At 36.5% G+C, this 21,018-nt stretch overlaps 9 protein-coding genes and 2 non-coding genes across 11 annotated transcripts; 7 read left to right on the forward strand and 4 right to left on the reverse strand.

Annotated features, from left to right (window-relative positions):
• Positions 1-623: 623 nt before the first annotated feature.
• On the forward strand, positions 624-1,589 carry MRH1 (Mrh1p; the record flags this gene model as incomplete). The annotated part of the gene is made up of 1 exon (XM_056226796.1): positions 624-1,589. The coding sequence occupies one exon, from the start codon at positions 624-626 to the stop codon at positions 1,587-1,589; it is 966 nt and encodes a 321-aa protein (XP_056081036.1).
• Positions 1,590-2,224: 635 nt separating this feature from the next.
• On the reverse strand, positions 2,225-4,561 carry LYS14 (Lys14p; the record flags this gene model as incomplete). Its single annotated transcript, XM_056226797.1, has 1 exon — positions 2,225-4,561. One exon carries the CDS (start codon positions 4,559-4,561, stop codon positions 2,225-2,227), a length of 2,337 nt encoding a protein of 778 aa, XP_056081037.1.
• A 1,568-nt stretch (positions 4,562-6,129) lies between these two features.
• On the forward strand, positions 6,130-6,213 carry Smki_4.trna7L. The gene has a single exon. It is a non-coding gene; the product is annotated as a tRNA-Leu (tRNA).
• An 844-nt stretch (positions 6,214-7,057) lies between these two features.
• Positions 7,058-7,129, forward strand: Smki_4.trna8Q. The gene has a single exon. It is a non-coding gene; the product is annotated as a tRNA-Gln (tRNA).
• Positions 7,130-7,419: 290 nt separating this feature from the next.
• Positions 7,420-7,575, forward strand: CPP3 (cysteine-rich palmitoylated domain-containing protein CPP3; the record flags this gene model as incomplete). Its single annotated transcript, XM_056226798.1, has 1 exon — positions 7,420-7,575. One exon carries the CDS (start codon positions 7,420-7,422, stop codon positions 7,573-7,575), a length of 156 nt encoding a protein of 51 aa, XP_056081038.1.
• Positions 7,576-7,905: 330 nt separating this feature from the next.
• On the forward strand, positions 7,906-9,018 carry ARO3 (3-deoxy-7-phosphoheptulonate synthase ARO3; the record flags this gene model as incomplete). Its single annotated transcript, XM_056226799.1, has 1 exon — positions 7,906-9,018. One exon carries the CDS (start codon positions 7,906-7,908, stop codon positions 9,016-9,018), a length of 1,113 nt encoding a protein of 370 aa, XP_056081039.1.
• Positions 9,019-9,291: 273 nt separating this feature from the next.
• EHD3 (mitochondrial 37S ribosomal protein mS47) lies at positions 9,292-10,794 on the reverse strand (the record flags this gene model as incomplete). The annotated part of the gene is made up of 1 exon (XM_056226800.1): positions 9,292-10,794. The coding sequence occupies one exon, from the start codon at positions 10,792-10,794 to the stop codon at positions 9,292-9,294; it is 1,503 nt and encodes a 500-aa protein (XP_056081040.1).
• A 740-nt stretch (positions 10,795-11,534) lies between these two features.
• KRS1 (lysine--tRNA ligase KRS1) lies at positions 11,535-13,319 on the forward strand (the record flags this gene model as incomplete). The annotated part of the gene is made up of 1 exon (XM_056226801.1): positions 11,535-13,319. One exon carries the CDS (start codon positions 11,535-11,537, stop codon positions 13,317-13,319), a length of 1,785 nt encoding a protein of 594 aa, XP_056081041.1.
• Positions 13,320-13,526: 207 nt separating this feature from the next.
• On the reverse strand, positions 13,527-16,802 carry SMKI04G2640 (uncharacterized protein; the record flags this gene model as incomplete). The annotated part of the gene is made up of 1 exon (XM_056226802.1): positions 13,527-16,802. One exon carries the CDS (start codon positions 16,800-16,802, stop codon positions 13,527-13,529), a length of 3,276 nt encoding a protein of 1,091 aa, XP_056081042.1.
• A 1,370-nt stretch (positions 16,803-18,172) lies between these two features.
• On the forward strand, positions 18,173-18,784 carry RSM10 (mitochondrial 37S ribosomal protein uS10m; the record flags this gene model as incomplete). The annotated part of the gene is made up of 1 exon (XM_056226804.1): positions 18,173-18,784. The coding sequence occupies one exon, from the start codon at positions 18,173-18,175 to the stop codon at positions 18,782-18,784; it is 612 nt and encodes a 203-aa protein (XP_056081043.1).
• A 180-nt stretch (positions 18,785-18,964) lies between these two features.
• SMKI04G2660 (uncharacterized protein) lies at positions 18,965-19,570 on the reverse strand (the record flags this gene model as incomplete). The annotated part of the gene is made up of 1 exon (XM_056226805.1): positions 18,965-19,570. One exon carries the CDS (start codon positions 19,568-19,570, stop codon positions 18,965-18,967), a length of 606 nt encoding a protein of 201 aa, XP_056081044.1.
• Between the last annotated feature and the right edge of the window lie 1,448 nt (positions 19,571-21,018).

The following is a 21,018-nucleotide window of genomic DNA, read 5'->3' on the forward strand; positions in this document are numbered from 1 at the left end:
TTTTTTCCCTCACCAGGACTTTTTTGTTAACCGAAAATCGGCATCTCTAGGTTTCCTGGACAAAAAAGGTAAAACAGAAATAAACACTCATACGAATCAGTAAAGATGTAAATAATCGCAGTAACGACTGCACAAGGATGTCAGAAAAAGCTGTTCAATCTAAGAAATGGATTTCCAATTTATCACACATGGACATGAAGGGAAATGTATAAATACGGTCTTCGTAAAACAGAGGATCTCTTCACCTGGTTTCTTCATTTATAAGTAATGTCTTTTTCGCTGACTTGGGAAAATATATCTAATCCTTTCCCATTTCTTATTATTACTTCTTTCCCCTTCCAGTTTCTTCTCTTTATCTTTAATTAAACTTACTTTTTCCTCTTAGATCGTTGTCACTGTCTTTTGTCCTTATTGTTAAGAAACATTGTGAAAAAAAAGAATAATAAAAGAAGATTTCTCGAGCAAGAGCATTATTATTCCAATAGCCTTTTCTTTCTCTACATTCCCAATTTTTTGACCCTATTTTAACATTAATTTTTTGCTTTAATTTTAACTAATACCTAATACTCACTTAATATCTAATCCTTTTCCTTTAACCTACGGAACAAAAGAAAAAAAAAACAATGTCTACCTTTGAAACTTTAATTAAAAGAGGTGGTAACGAAGCCATCAAGATCAACCCCCCAACCGGTGCGGATTTCCACATCACCAGTCGTGGTTCCGATTGGTTCTGGACATGTTTCTGTTGTTACCTACTATTCGGTTTAATTTTAACATTCTTAATGTTCAGAAAGCCAGTTAATGACAGGTTCTTCTACCTAACCGGTATTGCTCCAAACTTCTTCATGTGTATTGCTTACTTCACCATGGCCTCCAACTTGGGTTGGATTCCCGTTAGGGCTAAGTACAACCATGTCCAAACATCTACTCAAAAGGAACACCCAGGTTACAGACAAATCTTCTACTCTAGATACGTTGGTTGGTTCTTAGCTTTGCCATGGCCGATTGTTCAAATCTGTATGCTAGCTGGTACTCCATTTTGGCAAATGGCTTTCAACGTTTGTATTACTGAATTTTTCACTGTCTGTTGGTTGATTGCTGCTTGTGTTCACTCCACTTACAAATGGGGTTACTACACCTTCGGTATTGGTGCTGCTATTGTCGTTAGTATCAGTGTTATGACCACCAGTTACAACTTGGTCAAGCAAAGAGATAACGATATCAGATTGACATTCCTTATTTTCTTCAGCATTATCATGTTCTTGTGGATTATTGCTTACCCAACTTGTTTCGGTATCACTGACGGAGGTAACGTTTTGCAACCAGACTCTGCTGGTATTTTCTACGGTATCATCGATCTTATTTTGATGTGTTTCATTCCAACCTTATTAGTTCCAATTGCCAACCATTTCGGTGCTGAAAAATTAGGCTACCACTTCGGTGCTCGTGATGCTGAAGCTGTAATGGCTCCAAAAGCTCCTATTGCCAGCCCAAGGCCTGCTGCCACACCAAAGTTGGGTAAAGACAAGAAGTCTAAGAAGTCCAAAAAGAGCAAGAAATCTAAGAAGTCTAAGAAGTCTGAAGAATAGATCAATTGTCATGCCAGTTATGTGTCCTTTTCTTCTTTCTTCCAATCATCTTTGGAGAATTTCCTATTTCTTCAAAACTCTTCCTATAAATGGATTAAAGTGTCTTTATTGATTATTCGACAAGATTATTTTGACTCCATCTTCAATTTTTATCATTTTTTGTTTTATTCTCCCAACGTTTCGCTATTTTGGTTCGTTAAATTGTCCACCCTTTCTTGTCGAATTTTTATTTTCTATCATATAAAGTGCAATTCTAGACTCATTTTTTAATCTGATGGATCCATTCAATCCATCTCGTCAAGCAATTTCTACTGTCCCAACAGTATTTTGCTTAGTGCATTTTAATCAAGGAACGTATAGTTGATGATTAGAAACCAGCTTTTTATACCCGTCGTCATCTATATATATATTTGTATCACTTTAATAGTTATTTTAATATTTGATAACAAACCTTTCTAATAGTTCTTTTTTGAAAGGTCTCATTCTAGAGAAAAAGAAGGCACAGCAGCGGCGTATATTTTGTCGCAGGGCTACAAAAAAAGGAATAATTTTCGGACTTTTTATGTGTCAATGTAATTTTTCCATCCACGAGCTACATATCTATCAACTAACAAATTTACTAAGTAAATAGGTAACTACCATGTTAGCACATCTTGTTCTTCCAACTTGTAGTTTTGATTTTTGCCATACCAGACCTTCTCTAGTCTATTCAGATTATGTTCTGTAAGTCTTTGGAATTTTCCACCATTGATCTTATAGTATCTTTTAACAATTGCTCTTGTTTCCTCGTCCATTGCATTCAAACCAGCAATCAATACTGCAAAATTACAATAGCAGGTCCTTGAATTTTGCGGAGGTGAATCACTATCTAAGAACTTGAAAAAAGACATGATCCTTTTGACTACTTGTTGAATAGTGGTTGATTCTTTCGGTATACCCAAAAGTTTTAATAGTACAATTAATAAAAACGATAAAACTTGAGTTTGGTGAGAAATATCATACCAGCTAATGGCAATTTCCTCGCCGTTTTTTAAGGTCACTATATCAATGGCATTATCATGAATATTACTAATTTTAGGGTGTGATTGATTGCTTGAAGGAATAATTCCAGATTTGTCAATAAACTCGTAATCTAGTTGCTTATCAATTTCCACAAGAATTTTCTGGGTATTGAAATATGATATGCGATCTTTGAACTTTTCGGATGAAGTCTGAGACGACAAAAGCAAGTAATCTAATTTCTCAGTGAACAGACCTCCTTCTTTTGAAGAATAGGATTTCTCTGTCAACCTAATGGTATTGAGCGATTTGAATACTTCCTTGATGACGAGATCAAAATCCTCTTTATGGCCTCTCAAAAGATTGAATTCATTTAGAGGAGTCATGATATTTAAGAATTTTAATGAGTCAACGTATTGGTAATCATACGGGTCAAAAATCGCATCTAGATCGTTATTGTCAATGAGAGATCCACCGAATACCGTGCTTATGCTGGCAAATGTTTCCATAACTTTGAACCAACATTTTGCAACGTTAAGCACTTTCGAGGAGTTCCCGGTACTAATTTTCTTAAAAAGGTCTGTGACCCCCTTTAAGTGAGACCTCCATTGGGAATTCATAGAGTAGATGCAATCCCATGCAAGCATGATTACTGTTAGAATAATAGGTTCTATTCTATTTAGAACGTTTGACTCATTCTTGAATTGTTCTCCTAAGAGACTCAGACAATGTGAAAGGTATGCACAGTAATTCCGCTCATCCTCTAAGTCACTGGATTTTCTATACGCTATAGATGCTCCTGTAGCTAATATAGAGGATAAGAGATAGGCCTCATTTTTTGCGAATGAGAGTAAGATATCTCTCAAAGGGTTTCCTTGGTTTTGAAAAAAGGGCGCAATAGAATCTAAACAATCATAATAAAAAATCTTTAGATACTTATCGTGAATGCCGCCCAATTTGAAAGTGCTTAGTTTTGTGTTGAAAGTTATTACATTATTCACCAGAAAGGATATAGGAACACTACTGTTGGAATTCGGTGCAGGTAAAAGTTCAGGAATATCCAAGTCAGGTAAATCTAATCCTTTCAGTTCTTCATTCAATAAATAAGAGTCATGAAGCTTCATATTAACCATATCATTTAAGTTTTGCATTAACAAATTGACGTCATATCCATTCATTGTGGTAGTAAGATCAAAGTTTGGGATCTCTAAAGATTCTATTTCATCCAGAGGGACGCTCTTGGTACTATCTAAAATATGCTTAGCGTTCGTAGCGTCATCTTGTAAATCTGATCGTACTGCTTTTTTCTTTTCAACTTTGCAAGACGAATGCTGACGTTTGCGATCACTGAAATGATCGTTATCGAGATTGATGCTGTGTTTTCCAAACTCCTTCACTTTTTGAGCGTTAGAGGTTCTTCTTTTCTTATTCTTGGGATTTAAAACGTAAATACAATGACGATTCAATCTTGCACATTGCCAACAAGTCGGTTTGGTTTCATCACATTTCATTCTTCGTCTCTTACACTCAGAGCAACCATTCCTGGAGTATTTTCGTTTGACTGTATTGCCTTTTTTATCTGTAACAGTTGAAGTTACAGCAGAATTTGGAGTCAAAGAGGAATGTTCACTATCTTTTTGCTGTGAAGTATTAGGGTGGTCTGTATTTTCATTATTGCTATCATTATTATTCTTAATTAATTCAACATTTTCACTTCTGACATTCGAACTAGACGGTGAGGTCATCTGATTATGATTAAAAATGCCACCTAAAGATCCCGCTCTAGCATTTAAAAATGATAAAGAGGGTAGATTACTTTTTGGTTCAAAGCAACTAGTCGAAGTTCCACTATTCGTGAACGATGAACTACTGTCGAGTGAAGCTGGAGAAAGATAACTACCCGGTGGGGACAAAACTTTAGCCAGTTCCTTATCTTCTGGGGAATTTACATCCAAGTTGACAGATTCGAACATTGTTGCAAGAAATTAGATCTTATACCAAAATGATGAGGAAGGGAAAGGAAAGGGGGCGAATCAGGACCAAAAGGGAAAAATTATCTAGCAATTTTCACAGCAATTCCTCTAGCTACGTGACGACTTCTGCTGGGCTTTTCTTGTTTGCCTTTGCTGATGTGAGGCAGAACAATAAAGATTCTAATCGGCCCATGAATATGGTTTTGAAATTCCTCAGGAAATTTTCCTCTGTCATTTCTTCCAGTTGAGTCACGTCGCTTACGTATACAATGATACAGTATCGAACGACACTTCTCATATACATCATACGGCTGAAACAATGCTTGTCTTGACAACATCTAATTGTCGTACTGTTGTAATATAAATCAACTATCATCTTGTTGAAATGAAAATCAACTATCGTCTATCAACTAGTAGTCATATTACTAGTACATTATCATATACGGTGTTAGAAGATGACGCAAATGATGAGATATAGTCATCTAAATTAGTGGAAGCTGAAACGCAAGGATTGATAATGTAATAGGATAAATGAATAAGAACATATAAAACGATGATAATAATGTTTATAGAATTATGTAGAATTGCAGATTCCCTTTTATAGATTCGTAAATCCCTGAGGAGAACTTCTAGTATATCTACATACCTAATATTATTTGTTGATAATTAGTAGTTTAGTAAGTTGTAATAATTAAGAATAGTCGTTCCTTCTTAATCTATATAAGAGAGGTATATAAAACACACGCTGATTGGGTGTATTAATGTTGTAATATAAATCAACTATCATCTACTAACTAGTAGTCATATTACTAGTATATTATCATATACGGTGTTAGAAGATGACGCAAATGATGAGATATAGTCATCTAAACTAGTGGAAGCTGAAACGCAAGGATTGATAATGTAATAGGATCAATGAATAAGAACATATAAAACGATGATAATAATGTTTATAGAATTGTGTAGAATTGCAGATTCCCTTTTATGGATTCCTAAATCCCTGAGGAGAACTTCTAGTATATCTACATACTTAATATTATTGCCTTATAAAAAATGGAATCCCAACAATTACATCAAACTCCACTATTATCTCAATTAAACCAAAAGGTTCAGACATAAATCAGAGTGTTGATGATAAGAATTTAGTGTTAACTCATCTTCTTATATACTAAGTTCTGGACAATTAATAGATCTTTATCTTATTAGTGCAGGAAATTCTATAATTAGAATTTCCCTACTCCATTTAAATTGGTATCACCATAAGAATGTTAGTATTAATTTACTCAACATCATTAGTATCATGTTAAAGAATGTTCGTCATCAACTACAACAATTTATATGAATAAATGTATAGTGGTAATCACTTATTCCAACATTATTGCCTTATAAAAAATGGAATCCCAACAATTACATCAAACTCCACAATTATCTCAGAGTTTTCTCTTTGTTGTTCAATCTGTTCGTTTCTTATAAGGTTGTTTTATATGTGTTTTATGACCGTTTAGAATGATGTATTGTACTATGGAGGTATGTAATGTTAATGATTTATCTTCATTAAGATTTTTCATGGAGGGTTGGCCGAGTGGTCTAAGGCGGCAGACTTAAGATCTGTTGGACGGTTGTCCGCGCGAGTTCGAACCTCGCATCCTTCATTATCTTTTTACTCTTTTGAGTTTACAACTATCGAGGCTGATTTTATTCAGATCTTGTTTTTTTCGAATAAATTTCCCTTCTTGTTTTACAGAAAAGTAGCTGTAAACAATCGCATACTGAGGAATGGGTGAATTCTGAGATATTTATTGGGTTTCCATTGTCAATTTATGTAATATTATTATGTATACAGGAACTGTTGATAATTAGTGGTTTAGTAAGTTGTAATAATTAAGAATAAGTCGTTCTTTCTTAAATCATATAAGAGAGGTATATAAAACATACGCTGATTGGTTATATTAAACCCAATGGTTTAGACATCACTGGGAACATTGATGACAAGCTTTTGGTGATAACTCATCTTCTTATATACTAAATTCTTATCAATTAATAGATCTTAATCTTACTAGTGCAGGAAATTCTAATATTAGAATTTGTCTACTCCAATTTATACGAATAAATGTAGAGTAGTAATCACTTAATCCGACAGTAAATACTAAAAGATTGTAGGAATGAGAACCGACTCTCCTCTTTCGAGTAATATTCGCACTACTTCTATATTATCATATACTGTGTAAGAAGGCGACATAACGATCGAGAAAGAGTCATCGAATTTTGGGGGAAGTTGAAACGCTAAGATTGATAATACACTAGTAATGCCAATACTATTCGAAAGACGGTAGTTGACTTTTATTCTAACATTTTTCACAAGACTTTTTGGCCAAAATTCATTTTCAAAGTCGCATATTTATCAAATTCAAGGGTCTACCCTATTAAGTCTCTCATTTTTTCTTATTTTTTCCTTGACACAATTAATCTATAAAGAAAACAAACCGTCCATTTTAAGGTCCTATAGTGTAGTGGTTATCACTTTCGGTTTTGATCCGGACAACCCCGGTTCGAATCCGGGTAGGACCTCTTTTTTGACACTTTTAACCCTCTTTCCATTTTTTTCTTGGCTTGGGAATGCACAGCCTCTTGCTTGTAGCGATACCCTGAAAAAAGAAAGAACGGCAAGGAAATAAGGATAATTCTATATAAGAGTTATACAAGGTCAATTTTCGTTTTCTCCTTTTCGATTTGCCCCTTGTCAATATTCAGTTATATTTAAATGTTTCGAAGTTGGATTGGTAGGTTGAATAATTTATCTGTTCACGCAACTATCATCCATTTTTAACTGCCAAGTAACTCAATTTAAAACAGGTACAATGAGACACCATCAAAATATGCAGTATGCCCCACAGCAACAACCGATTTATGTTCAGCAGCCTCCTCCTCGTAAAGAATCTGGTGGTTGCTGTAAAACTTGCTGTCATTTTCTATGTTGCCTCTGTTTGATCAACCTATGTTGTGATGTCTTTTAATTTCGAATTGACCGTCATAAATCGTCATACTTAGCCGCTGAAAACGACTGCTACTGCTTTTCTTTTTTCAAACTTGTTCGTTAATTATGACATTTTACTAAAGCAGCCTCTTTTTTTCTTTTTTTCTTTGAAGTTTTTTTCAGTGGTAGAGAGTATTAGTCACATCGGAATGGATGTTCACCCCAGCTAAAATATGTACATACATATGTTATAAGTAACAGCATTTTCTCTCATTATTTTTCTCTATACTTATATCCGAATGACATTAACTGTTGCTTATTTAGGTTTTATATATCATCAAGATACACAATCAAATTACTATTAAGCATTATGTTCATTAAAAACGATCATGCTGGCGACAGAAAACGTTTAGAAGACTGGAGAATCAAGGGATATGATCCATTAACCCCTCCAGATCTGCTTCAACATGAATTCCCAATTTCTGCCAAAGGTGAAGAAAACATTGTCAGAGCAAGAGACTCCGTTTGTGATATTTTGAATGGTAAAGATGACCGTTTAGTAATCGTCATCGGTCCATGTTCCTTACACGATCCCAAAGCTGCTTACGATTACGCCGACAGATTGTCTAAAATCTCAGAAAAGCTATCAAAGGAACTATTGATTATTATGAGAGCTTACTTAGAAAAGCCAAGAACCACTGTAGGCTGGAAGGGTTTGATTAACGACCCTGATATGAATAACTCTTTTCAAATTAATAAAGGTCTACGAATTTCGAGGGAAATGTTCATAAAGCTGGTTGAAAAATTACCCATTGCTGGTGAAATGCTGGATACTATTTCTCCACAATTCTTAAGTGACTGTTTCTCGTTGGGTGCCATCGGTGCCAGAACAACTGAATCTCAACTGCATAGAGAATTAGCATCCGGTCTCTCTTTCCCTATTGGATTCAAAAATGGTACTGATGGTGGTTTGCAGGTCGCCATCGATGCTATGAGAGCTGCTGCACACGAACACTACTTTCTTTCTGTTACAAAGCCAGGTGTTACTGCTATTGTAGGTACTGAAGGTAACAAGGATACTTTCCTAATCTTGAGAGGTGGTAAGAACGGTACCAACTTCGACAAAGAAAGTGTCCAAAATACCAAGAAGCAATTAGAGAAAGCAGGTTTAACCAACGATTCACAGAAAAGAATTATGATCGATTGCTCTCACGGTAACAGTAATAAAGACTTCAGGAATCAACCAAAGGTCGCTAAATGTATTTATGATCAACTGACGGAGGGTGAAAATAGTCTTTGTGGTGTTATGATTGAATCCAACATAAACGAAGGTAGACAAGATATTCCTGAAGAAGGCGGTAGAGAGGGATTGAAGTATGGTTGTTCTGTTACTGATGCTTGTATTGGTTGGGAGAGCACCGAACAGGTACTGGAGTTATTAGCGGAGGGTGTCAGGAATAGGAGAAAGGCCTTGAAGAAATAAAACTCCGAACAAAGTTAAAGGTGAAAATATTTGAAATGATGATGACAACTTAATTCCACATTTTTTCCTCTGAACCATATTTATTATACTTGACCTTCTCATTTTACTTTTCTAGACAGAATACTTATAAGAAAGAGAAGATGGTAACAGCTATTTATATATTATTAAATAAGCCTTCATATACCGGTATAGCGAAATGTTTGACTTTTATTATTTACATGGGCGTAACATTTGGGTGCAAGCCTTTACAAGTTGCAGACTGCTAGTTTAGATTTATTTCCATCTCAAGCCATCGTTGACTTCTTCACATTTTCTTTCACAAACAAGCTGACATAGTGACTGAATGCCCAGTTTCCCTCTTCTAGAAGGAATCGCATTGGCAAAGTGATCTATTACTTCATTCTCGGTAACTTTAACGCTAGTATCATCATTTGTTCTCTTTTCAATATATGCAGCAATTTCCTGTTCTGTTGGCAATTGGTATTTCGAGTGATAGGGGTACTGGGTCCAAGTAACATTCGAGGTATTTCTTAGTAGCGATATTGGTAATGATGGTTTAGGCGACGTGATAGATGTCAACTGAGATACAAATAATTGTTCCTTCTTGGTCCATGGATACGGGATCTTTTGCTTATCGATAAGTTTATGCTTAGTGGCTTCTGAAAATTCCACTAAGGAATCCTGGTTCATGCACATATTAGCTGCTGTGTATAAGTCTCTTTTGATAGCCGATTCTATGTGATCTCTAGAGTTCTCTTGCATCAATCTCAAGCAAATTTGCAGAGAGGATGGCGATTTCGTTAAGATTTTTGTTTTAATTTCTTGTGCAAAAATCTTACCCTCAACCGGACCTTCATATTGATTCAAGTTATCAATTATGTCCTCAATGGTACCATTTTTTGACAAGTTAAAACAAACTTCAATTACGTTGAGCTTCTCGTTGGAATATTTGAAAACATAATCTTTCGGTAATGGTGATACAAATTCATTGATTGATTCGTTGACCATTTCAAAGAAATATGAAGACTGCGAATCGTTATTGAAAGGAGGGCTAATTTCACCCAATCTTTTTTGCAAAGCGTTTAGGTTTTCACTGCTAACGTAATGTGATGCTAAACCAAGCATATACGCATCTGCTCCATTAATAATTTCTCCTGTGAGACATAGATACAAAGCCATCTGTGAGTTTGAGTTAGCTAACGTCACGATTCTAGGGAGGGCAAAAGTTGAACCCACATCTGGAAAAAAGCCTATGTCCATCTCAGGCATGGCCCACTTTGTGTTTTGAGTGGCAATTCTAAAGGGCGTATGAATAGATAGACCAACACCACCACCCATCGTGATACCATCCATGAACGTGACAATCGGCTTCAAATAAGTTGCTAATTGAAAATTCAAAGAATATTCGTCGGTGAAAAACTTGATAGATTTGGCAAACTCTTTGTTAAGATTGTTTGTTGCGACAGTAGCCACATCACCACCGGCACAGAACGACCGTGGCTGATTGGATGATTTTAAAATGATTAAGTTGGTAGTGCTGCTCTTAGCGAATTCATTTAAAGTCTTGAACATAGATTCCGACATTTTGGTGTCTAGAGCATTGAGCTTCTTCGGCCTATTTAGTGTGATGACCCTGGCTGTATCCTGAACCGTAAAGAGCACAGAAGGAGCAGCAGCGCTATTTAACTGTGGTTGATAATTCATGAATGTACGTATAGTATTGTTTAATCTGTATTTAGGCGACGATTGGGTACACTTTATCGTGTTTCTGAGCATCATGTGTGGCGGTTAAACAGAAACGAGTTGTATACAAAGGGGGAAGCCAACAGATATATACAGGAAACTGCCATCTTATCGACTACCCCATCAATCCTTGGCTCCGAAGTTTAACACTTTTGCTTGCCTTTTACTTCTCCAATTACCAAGTTCAGAAGGGTAACTCGGATTTTATCACTGAGTAAGAAAAGGTTGATACAAACTGCAAGGGACCAGCCTGATATGGCAAAAAGCTCGGAAATCTTAGAAGATTATTTGATACAAAATAGGGTAGGCTGTTGCTCTCTTGAACATAATGTTAAAAAATTGGCCTCAAGATATTGCATGTTGACGAATTCAAGCATACCGTGCACAACACAGAAAGACAGGGAATTTTCCTGCTAAGCTGGGAGATGTTACCGACAATTCAATGCTTTCCAGTTCATGATTATAATAAATCAAGAGATGCTCTGTTTATTGGTTAGCTACTGATTGACTGCTAGTGACAATATTAATGGTAAGGCACCTTGACTGCAATGTCTGGGTGTTTTGAAAAATATTTGTCATTCTTAATTTTTCCGGCGCTTTTCTTTTTCTTTTTTTCTTTTTTGTAGTGGTGATTTATTGATGAATAATGACTCTTCATAAACTTCGAACACTTATATATACAGCAATTTCTTGCTTAGAAAAGAAAATATAACCTTATTGAGTACATCGATATCACCTTTTGAGAAAGATCTGCAAGAAATTCCAATAACATAATGTCTCAACAAGATAATGTCAAAAAAGCTACCGAAGGTGTCGCTAACCTACATCTCGATGAAGCTACTGGAGAAATGGTCTCTAAGTCTGAATTGAAGAAGCGTATCAAACAAAGACAAGTTGAAGCTAAGAAGGCTGCCAAAAAGGCTACTGCGCAACCAAAACCAGCTTCCAAAAAAAAAACTGATTTACTAGCTGATTTGGATCCATCACAGTACTTTGAAGCAAGATCTCGCCAAATCCAAGAAATGAGAAAGAGTCACGAACCAAACCCATACCCACATAAGTTCCAGGTTTCTATATCTAATCCTGAGTTCTTGGCTAAATACGCACACTTGAAAAAGGGTGAAACTTTACCAGAAGAAAAGGTTTCCATTGCTGGTAGAATTCATGCTAAAAGAGAATCAGGTTCCAAATTAAAGTTTTACGTTCTTCATGGTGACGGTGTCGAAGTTCAACTCATGTCTCAATTGCAGGACTATTGTGACCCAGATTCTTATGAAAAAGATCATGACCTTTTGAAGAGGGGTGATATTGTTGGTGTTGAAGGTTATGTCGGAAGAACCCAACCTAAGAAGGGTGGTGAAGGTGAAGTCTCTGTTTTTGTTAGCAGAGTGCAATTACTGACACCATGTTTGCATATGTTACCTGCAGACCATTTTGGTTTCAAGGACCAAGAAACCAGATATAGAAAGCGTTATTTGGATTTGATCATGAACAAAGACGCTAGAAACCGTTTCATTACTCGTTCTGAAATTATCCGTTATATTAGAAAATTCCTGGACCAAAGAAAATTTATTGAAGTGGAAACTCCGATGATGAACGTTATTGCTGGTGGGGCCACTGCTAAGCCATTTGTCACTCACCATAATGATCTTGATATGGACATGTACATGAGAATTGCTCCGGAATTATTCTTGAAAGAATTAGTTGTCGGTGGTTTGGACCGTGTTTATGAAATTGGTAGACAATTCAGAAATGAAGGTATCGATATGACACATAATCCAGAATTCACCACCTGTGAGTTCTATCAAGCATATGCAGATGTATATGATTTGATGGATATGACCGAATTGATGTTTTCAGAAATGGTCAAGGAGATCACTGGTTCTTACGTCATCAAGTACCATCCAGACCCTGCTGATCCTGCTAAAGAACTAGAATTGAACTTTTCGAGGCCATGGAAGAGAATTAATATGATTGAAGAATTGGAGAAAGTGTTCAACGTCAAATTTCCATCCGGTGATCAATTGCATACCGCTGAAACTGGTGAGTTTTTGAAAAAGGTTCTTTCCGACAATAAACTGGAATGTCCTCCTCCATTAACCAATGCTCGTATGTTAGACAAACTTGTTGGTGAATTAGAAGACATGTGTATCAACCCAACTTTCATTTTTGGTCACCCTCAAATGATGTCTCCATTGGCCAAGTACTCAAGAGATCAACCAGGCCTATGTGAGCGTTTTGAAGTCTTTGTTGCTACAAAGGAAATCTGTAATGCTTACACCGAGTTGAACGATCCTTTTGACCAAAGAGCTCGTTTCGAGGAACAAGCAAGACAAAAGGATCAAGGTGATGACGAAGCTCAATTGGTCGACGAAACCTTCTGTAATGCTTTAGAGTACGGTTTACCACCAACCGGTGGTTGGGGTTGTGGTATTGATAGATTGGCCATGTTCTTGACCGATTCCAACACTATTAGGGAAGTTTTGTTGTTCCCAACTTTGAAACCTGATGTTTTGAGAGATGAAGTCAAGAAGGAAGAAGAACATGAAGCCAAATAATCTTAAAATGTATTGTATAATGTAAGTATTATTTCAAGATAGAAATCTAAATATGGAAACCTATTCTCGAGTTTATTTATATTTAGCAGCTGTAAAAAGTTCTTCAATAGTAAAAAATAAACAAATGACAAAAAAATCTAAAAAATCTAATATATATGTGACGAATATAGGATAATAGATGAAGGGTACTTAATGTTGCTCTACCCATCATTGTTTGATACCAATATTTACTTCTGTATGGATCGTGGTTGATGTACTGTACGCTTCGAATGGATCGCGCTTACTGTTACTCTCCAAATCGTTTTCAGGGTTGTGAGCTCTTTGAGTCTTGAAATAGCGCCTTTTTCCGCACTTGTAAAGTTCAGCGCCTATCCAGAATGCAATCGTGAAGGCAATGGCAAGACCCCATTCAGCGCCAATTGGTTTATGCAAAAACACTTTATCATTAATAACCGGAATATAGACAACGGGGAAAGCTGAGACAAATCCAAAAATAATTGACCAGAAGAGAAATTGGTTTCCCCAAATGCTCTTGAAAAACTCTTTAACTGGACTGTCAGTGTCTGGATGCATTCTAAAAAAAGATCTTCTCATGTCGACCACTTCCCAAGCCAAAATCAAGGCACACCATGTCATAGTTGCGAAAGCTGCAGAGCGTGATCTATAAACATCATGACAGCTATTACTATAAGATCTATCACAATTAACTCCCAATCCACCATTATTTATTCCATAGAGGGATCCAGTGAATGCAGCCATACAAGAGCCTGCCATCAAAAACCCATATGCAAATGTATCGATGATAACTTCCCAGGTAAATATACCCACTTCTGAATCATTTGGCGGCCTGTCCATTAAATCTGGAGCTGCCTTTTCTAAACCTAGTCCCATGGCAGGAAAACAAGAGGTGACGACAATAATCCATAAGACTTCCACCGGAGACAAGGGAAACACTGATTTACCATTTTCATCCCTAAATACTAACCCAATAATCAAATACAATGCTTGAGCAACATTTTCAGCCAGCAATTGTAGAACAAACTTCTGGATGTTATCTGTCATTCTGCGACCTTCTTCGACAGCATTTAAAATGGAAGCAAAATTGTCATCACTTAAAACAATATCGGACGCTTCTTTGGAAACGTCTGACCCGTTAATACCCATTGCAATACCAACGTTCGCCATCTTTAAGGATGGCGAATCGTTAACACCGTCACCTGTCATTGCACAAAACTTTTTTCTGCGGTGTAAAGCCTCAATCATCCTAACCTTCGTTTGTGGAGAACAACGAGCAATAACTAAGGGTAAGACGGGCAAATCGTCTACTTCATCTTCACTTAATCCATCAAACTGAGATCCTGTCATGACCATACTATCTACAATCTCCTGAGAGTAATGGTACAAGTTGGTCGGTAATATGCCAACTTCTTGAGCAATAGCTTTTGCCGTACCTACAAAGTCTCCTGTTAACATATGAACATTAATACCAGCTTGGTGAAACTTCTTGACCGCACCAGCAGTCTCATTTCTTGGCGGATCATAGATACCAATCAACCCAAGAAATACTAAATCACTTTCTGCAGCAGATCTGTTCGAAGTGATATTTGTTAGTTGTTCATCACTTAATTTGTCTTTTTCGAAAGTTTTGGAGGCAAAACCCAAAACTCTTAAACCTTCGTTTGATAGACTGTAAACATTTTTCCTAATCGTTTCAATATCATTACCGGTCAATGGTGTTATTTTCGCACCGTCTTTACCATACCAACAGCTGCAACAACTGATAATACTTTCAAATGCACCCTTACCATAAATATTGTACGTTTCATTGTGATTGTTGGAGTAAATAGATGACATTCTCTTCACAGTTGAATCAAATGGAAATTCCGCAATATGTTCGAATTGAGCACTACCAGGTTTCTCATTATGTTGTAAAAGCGAAGATTGATCATCCTCATTATTTTGATTAGTTAATTTCTCGCCTGTAAGGGCATTGCGAGGCAAATCCATCTTGGTAGCAAATACTTGAATAGCGATTTCTGTTGGGTCACCATGCGCCTTCCAAGTATCTGTTGTATCATCCCTAAATACTGTAGCAATATTAGCCAAGGTAGCAGTTTCAAGCCACTTCTGAAATAATTCCATATCAACGTCTCCTGGTAAGTCTTTTTCATATAAGCGATCCTTGAAGTTTTGAAGAATTCCGACGTCGCCATCTTCGTTATGAGAGTACTCGTAAGGTGATAGCCTTGGAATCAAGTTCACATCGCCCTCATTTGGATCAAATGGATCACTAGAATTAGAGATGGTTATAGTCCCAAAGTGAGGAATCCAAATTTGCCTCGCCAACATTTTCCCCTGTGTAAGAGTACCGGTCTTATCAGAACAAATATCATTCACTGCACCTAAAGCCTCCAAGGAATCTAACTTTCTTACAATGACGTTTCTAGAAACCATAACGGTTGCCCCGACGGACATAGTGATGGTTAAGACAACGACTAAGGAAGAAGGAATCATAGATAGGGCCACGCAAATGGCGTAAATAGCTACACCCTTATCAACACCAAACTTTTGTGATGCCATAACAATAATTGCAAATAGCACAGCAATCCAGAAAAGCAATACTGCCAGTTTAGATAGTTTCCTGTGCAAAGGTGTACCTACATTCGTACCTAAGAATGCACCAGTGATTTTTTTCGTAGATATCCATGTATTCTGTAACCATGACTTACTGGGATCGTGAGAAATAAGACCTGCATCTCCTTGTAGGGATTTTGCGATTTTACCAATTTCACTGTTCAAGGCTGTCTTGATGACAATTCCCTTAGCTCTTCCTTTGACAACAGTGGATGAAGAAAATGCTAAATTCAAACGATCACCTACAGAAGTTTCTTCTTCTTTCCCGAAAACTAAGCTAGCGTCTTTAGAGACAGGTAAAGATTCACCAGTTAGTAATGATTCATCAGTATCAAAATTCTTGGTTTCAATCAAGCGTAAATCAGCAGGAATAGTGTCACCAACCTTAACTAAACAAATATCACCTGGAACGACATCTTTTGAATTAATAGTTTCACTCTTTCCGTTTCTGATAACATGTGCACTAGGTGAGCTTAAGTTTTTCAGAGAGTTCATTGTCTTGGTAGCTTTATATTCCTGAACAAGACCAATACCGACATTAACTCCGACAACAAAAGAAATGACACCACCAGTAATCCAGTCGTGCATGGCAAACGAGATGATCATGGATATTAACAGAACCATAATCATTGCATTGCAAACCTGGTGGAGAATCATAGCCTTGTAGTCAATTTTGGTGTCATCACCCAACGTGTTCTCACCTTCTGTTTTTAGTCTGTGATCGAACTCATCTTGAGTGAGACCCTGAGTCAGGTTTGTACCTATGAATTCGGCGGCTTCTTCCGCAGTTAGTGTGTGATATGCATTAAATTCTGCATAATTATTTCCTTTAACAGTTCCTTCGCTCATTGAAATCTTCACTTATGTTCCTACGTTTTTCTTTCTTTCTTTTCTTTGAGTAAATATATTAACTTCTATCTCCTTAAAAAGTGTATATTAAATATGAATAGTACACTCGGTGTAGATATTTGTTATACAAAAATTGAGAATAAATAATAAATGATTTAGTTACTACAATCAAAAAAAGAAAAGATATAAGTAGATGAAAATAATGCTTCCTGTGAACAAGCAAAAATTAAAGAAAGATCCTTGTATCTACTGAAATGATTTCTCATAAGCATATATATATATATATATATATTCATATATTTATATTCCGTGTGGATATTTTTATGTAAATTACGAAAACGCATGACATTAGGGAAACCCACCCCGGGGATTCACCACAACCTACTGTTCATCTAATTCTAACCCGCACCAGTAAAGGAAATAATCTGCATCCTCCGAATATTACTCAAAGCCCTTGTATGGCCTTTCCTGACGTAGAGCGTATGACCTTAATCTACATGCCTGCCCTAAGTAACGTCATAGAAGTGGAAAAGAAATGAGGAGCCCCGCAAAACGACGCCGCACGGCGACATCCAAGACCCTGTTACGCACAATGCACCGAAGTCGTGCGGGCGCTTCTGCGACGAAAGGGTCCGTACAGAAACAAAACACCCACACTCCACTATTAATCTATTGATTACACATTTGAATTTTCATAGGAGGAAGTGATAAGAAAGGTCATAATGCACAGCCACCTCCAGTGCCTCTACGATTGACGGTCTGTAAGTGGGGATTAGGGGTGCAACCGAGTTCCGAGAAGGAGAGATAATGGATTATCCATGGAGTGGCTGACTAATTCGGGGCTTGTGTGAATGGCCCACGTGCGAATAAGCTAATAGCTTAGTGAACGCACAGTTTACATATTTTGTGAACGGCTAAAGAAAACAACGAAGCGAATATCCCATAGGAATAGGCGTAGTGACAGTACAGATTTTGTTATCAGTCACTGATAGATTGAAGAGATTTGCTCTCAGCAGCATCATAATTTAACCAGGTAGGTAGTTTACTTGCTTTCAACGTGAAAGAAGCCACAGTTAAACAGATTATCAGAATAATACTAGCCTTATCAAACTTGCTTTCTTTTGTTGAGTTTCTTCTTATCGTTTGCTTTGGAAGAATATTCTTGTATTAACATATTGTACGAGAAACCGATAGGGCGCGAGAACCAACTAATTGCGCACGCAGGCGGGTAACAACTGTTTGGCCCATCTTCATTTTAATATGGTCAAGAAAAAAACTGGAAGAACGCACGTAATATAGTAGTGATATTATTCGGTGCCATAGAGGTTTACGAACCGTGCATAATCAAAAAAGGAGTAAAAGATCATTCAATGTTAAGAAATACCAACACGTTAAGGAAATTTATTAGAACACAGTCGACACGACCATATCCTGTTAATGTTGAGGCAGTTTATTATGCTCCTTTAAAAGTGCCTATTAAGTATGGTGATTTAGTCGCAGACATTCAGTTAAGATCGTATGACAATGAGAACCTCGATTTTTATTCAGACTTCATACTTAGGACGGGTTTCTATTTGGGTATCGCATTAACAGGCCCGAAACCTTTACCGACGAGAAGAGAGCGGTGGACAGTAATCAAATCACCATTCGTCCACGCTAAATCCAAAGAGAATTTCGAGAGACACACTCATAAGAGGCTCATCAGAGCCTGGGATTCAAACCCAGAAGTATTACAATTGCTGATATCTTATGTTACAAAGCATTCAATCGCAGGCGTAGGAATGAAGTGTAATTTTTTCCAAAGGTCTGAAGTATCATTAAACTTTGATTCGGACACTAATGAGATAGAAAAGTCATCCAGTAAAGTTAATGATTTATATTCTCTAGAAAATAGTGACAAGGTTCAAAGTAGTGCTGTCGGTGAAAAAATTCTTGAACTATTGAATAGTCCTGATTTTAAAAAACATTTGGAAGATAAGTGATGTTGAAAACAATGAGTTGTTCAACATGGTTCTCTAAGCTAAGAACTCAACACATGTAAATAAATTAAACAAAGAAGACAGGAGAGAGGTGATGATATAATGGTTATATTGAATTCATATTGAACTTTAATTATATGTTTGATTATATATTGCGCAACTTGGTACTAACGCTGTACACTATTATGTACGTTGCCTTTGCCATAAGATTGCATTTGTCGCTTTAGTTTCCGGTACTGTATACCGGTTAATATTGTTATTACTCAAAAAATTCTTCTTTTGAAAGCATTTCAAGGACTTGCTAGGTAGCGGGCCTATGAACCTACTTTTTAATCCATCGCCCACCGAAATTGGTAATATGTTCGTTCTTGGTAAATATATCCTGCTGAATGAGAGCATTCTCTTTTTATTTGTATTTTTCTTCATATTCCATTTTAAATGTTGAACATCCAAGGAAGTATGCAACTGGTAACTGCGATCAGAGAGTTTATAAATAATGTACTCCGCTAATCTGAAAATGGTAAAGAATAGTATGAAAATGTTCTTGATTGCAGATACAAAATCTTGATTAATGTCAAAGAGATTTTGTTCTTTAGCCCAATTGCTTCTCAAAAAACAAATTGAACTGTATTTCATCGCTGCTATGGCTTTCATTCTGAATAAGTGTGCAACTGGGCTATAAAGCAGCTGTTGGAAGATGGAAAAGACAAGGACCTTTAGAAAAATTAATCCTTGAAAGGTGGAAAGGCTTTGCATTTTAAGGCTTTGATTATATAGTACCTGCTCCATGTTGAGATAAGAATGAAGGAAAGAAAAAAAGAATGCTTTCTCTTGGAGGTCTTGTTGTTTAGTAGCTATTATTGGGCTTGCTATTTGGATGTTAGAGTAACTATAAGAATAACAAAGTGAGAAAACATACAGGTAGTACTATATATGCATCACAGGTACACAGATGTAACTTTTTTCCTGTTATCCGCTTCTTCTCCCTACATTTAGTTACAGGATTTTGTGTCATAAGCAATAATAACGGTTATCAGTAGGCCTTGTTATCCCGACGCGGAGTTGGAACAAGATAAAAAAAATACAAGAAACTACATTGACCCATGTTCTCACCATTGAAAGTGGTGAAGTTCAATAAGATCAAGACAAAAGAAAACCAGCAAGAATGATGCGAAAATATATGATCAGTGTTAAAAAGCTATTGTCAAAGTTTGTTTCCACCTATAAAGGATTCGGACGAAGAAATTCATGTTGTTGTTGTTATAGGGTATCATCATATATATTTTCACTCATTTGATCAAGAAAAATGCATGTCAACGAGAAAGATATCACATTCTTCTGAATATGTTCTATACCTTTTTTCTTGCTTGCTTAACATTCGACCCACACGTCTATCTCTCTGAGATTGTTGTATCTGGAAATATATTTTCTGGTATAATTATCCATGCAGAAGATATCATCCTTTTTATATGACCGTCCAGAAGGCAAAGGAGTAGCAAAAAAATAAAAAAAAGAATTCTCTTTTTCTAGCAACATCCTTACATCTTCGCATATTTCTTCTAGGGTTTCAATAGAAATTGATAAACAGTGATATTATTCAAGGACAAGTCCAGCTGACTGGTAAAACCCATCCTGGTTTCCCTTTTTGAAGAGGTGCTACCATATACGATAGAGGTGCTTAAGAATATTATTTTTTGGCTTAGCCTCTGAGATACGTCACGTGCACGCTTTTGCTCAACGACTTTTCAGGTGGATTCTTCGTTGTTAGTGATGTAATCGTTGTGTGCACACTTTAGATTCAGTCACAGCTTTCAAAAGTGAAGTAGTAACGAAGAAATTTTACTTTTTTGTATACTAGATATAATCGGGTTTGTACTTTCACTATGTGAACAGAAGACGCGGGGGATACTAATAACAAGAAATTAAGCTGAGGTGGTCCGCGTGAACTACTCAATTGCCTCTTTTTTATGTTATAACTTGTCATCGTGGCGCAGCCTTAGAGTTAAAATGCGGATAGTCTCGATCTTAAGCGGAGGAGTTTTCGTCTTCGTTTGCGTTTTTTTGACTTTAAAAATTTCTCCTAATGCCGCACGTGCCATAGGTAACTGATCTAAAAGTGAGTTTTAATGTCATAAAGAAACTGTAAATGTTCTTTCTAAGTACTATGTATGTATGCATGAATTTTATTAATAATGATGTAGGAGAGTGGAATAGTAATACTAGCTAAGGAAAAAAGA

This window comes from Saccharomyces mikatae (assembly GCF_947241705.1).
Source record: "Saccharomyces mikatae IFO 1815 strain IFO1815 genome assembly, chromosome: 4".
Taxonomy (NCBI): domain Eukaryota; kingdom Fungi; phylum Ascomycota; class Saccharomycetes; order Saccharomycetales; family Saccharomycetaceae; genus Saccharomyces; species Saccharomyces mikatae.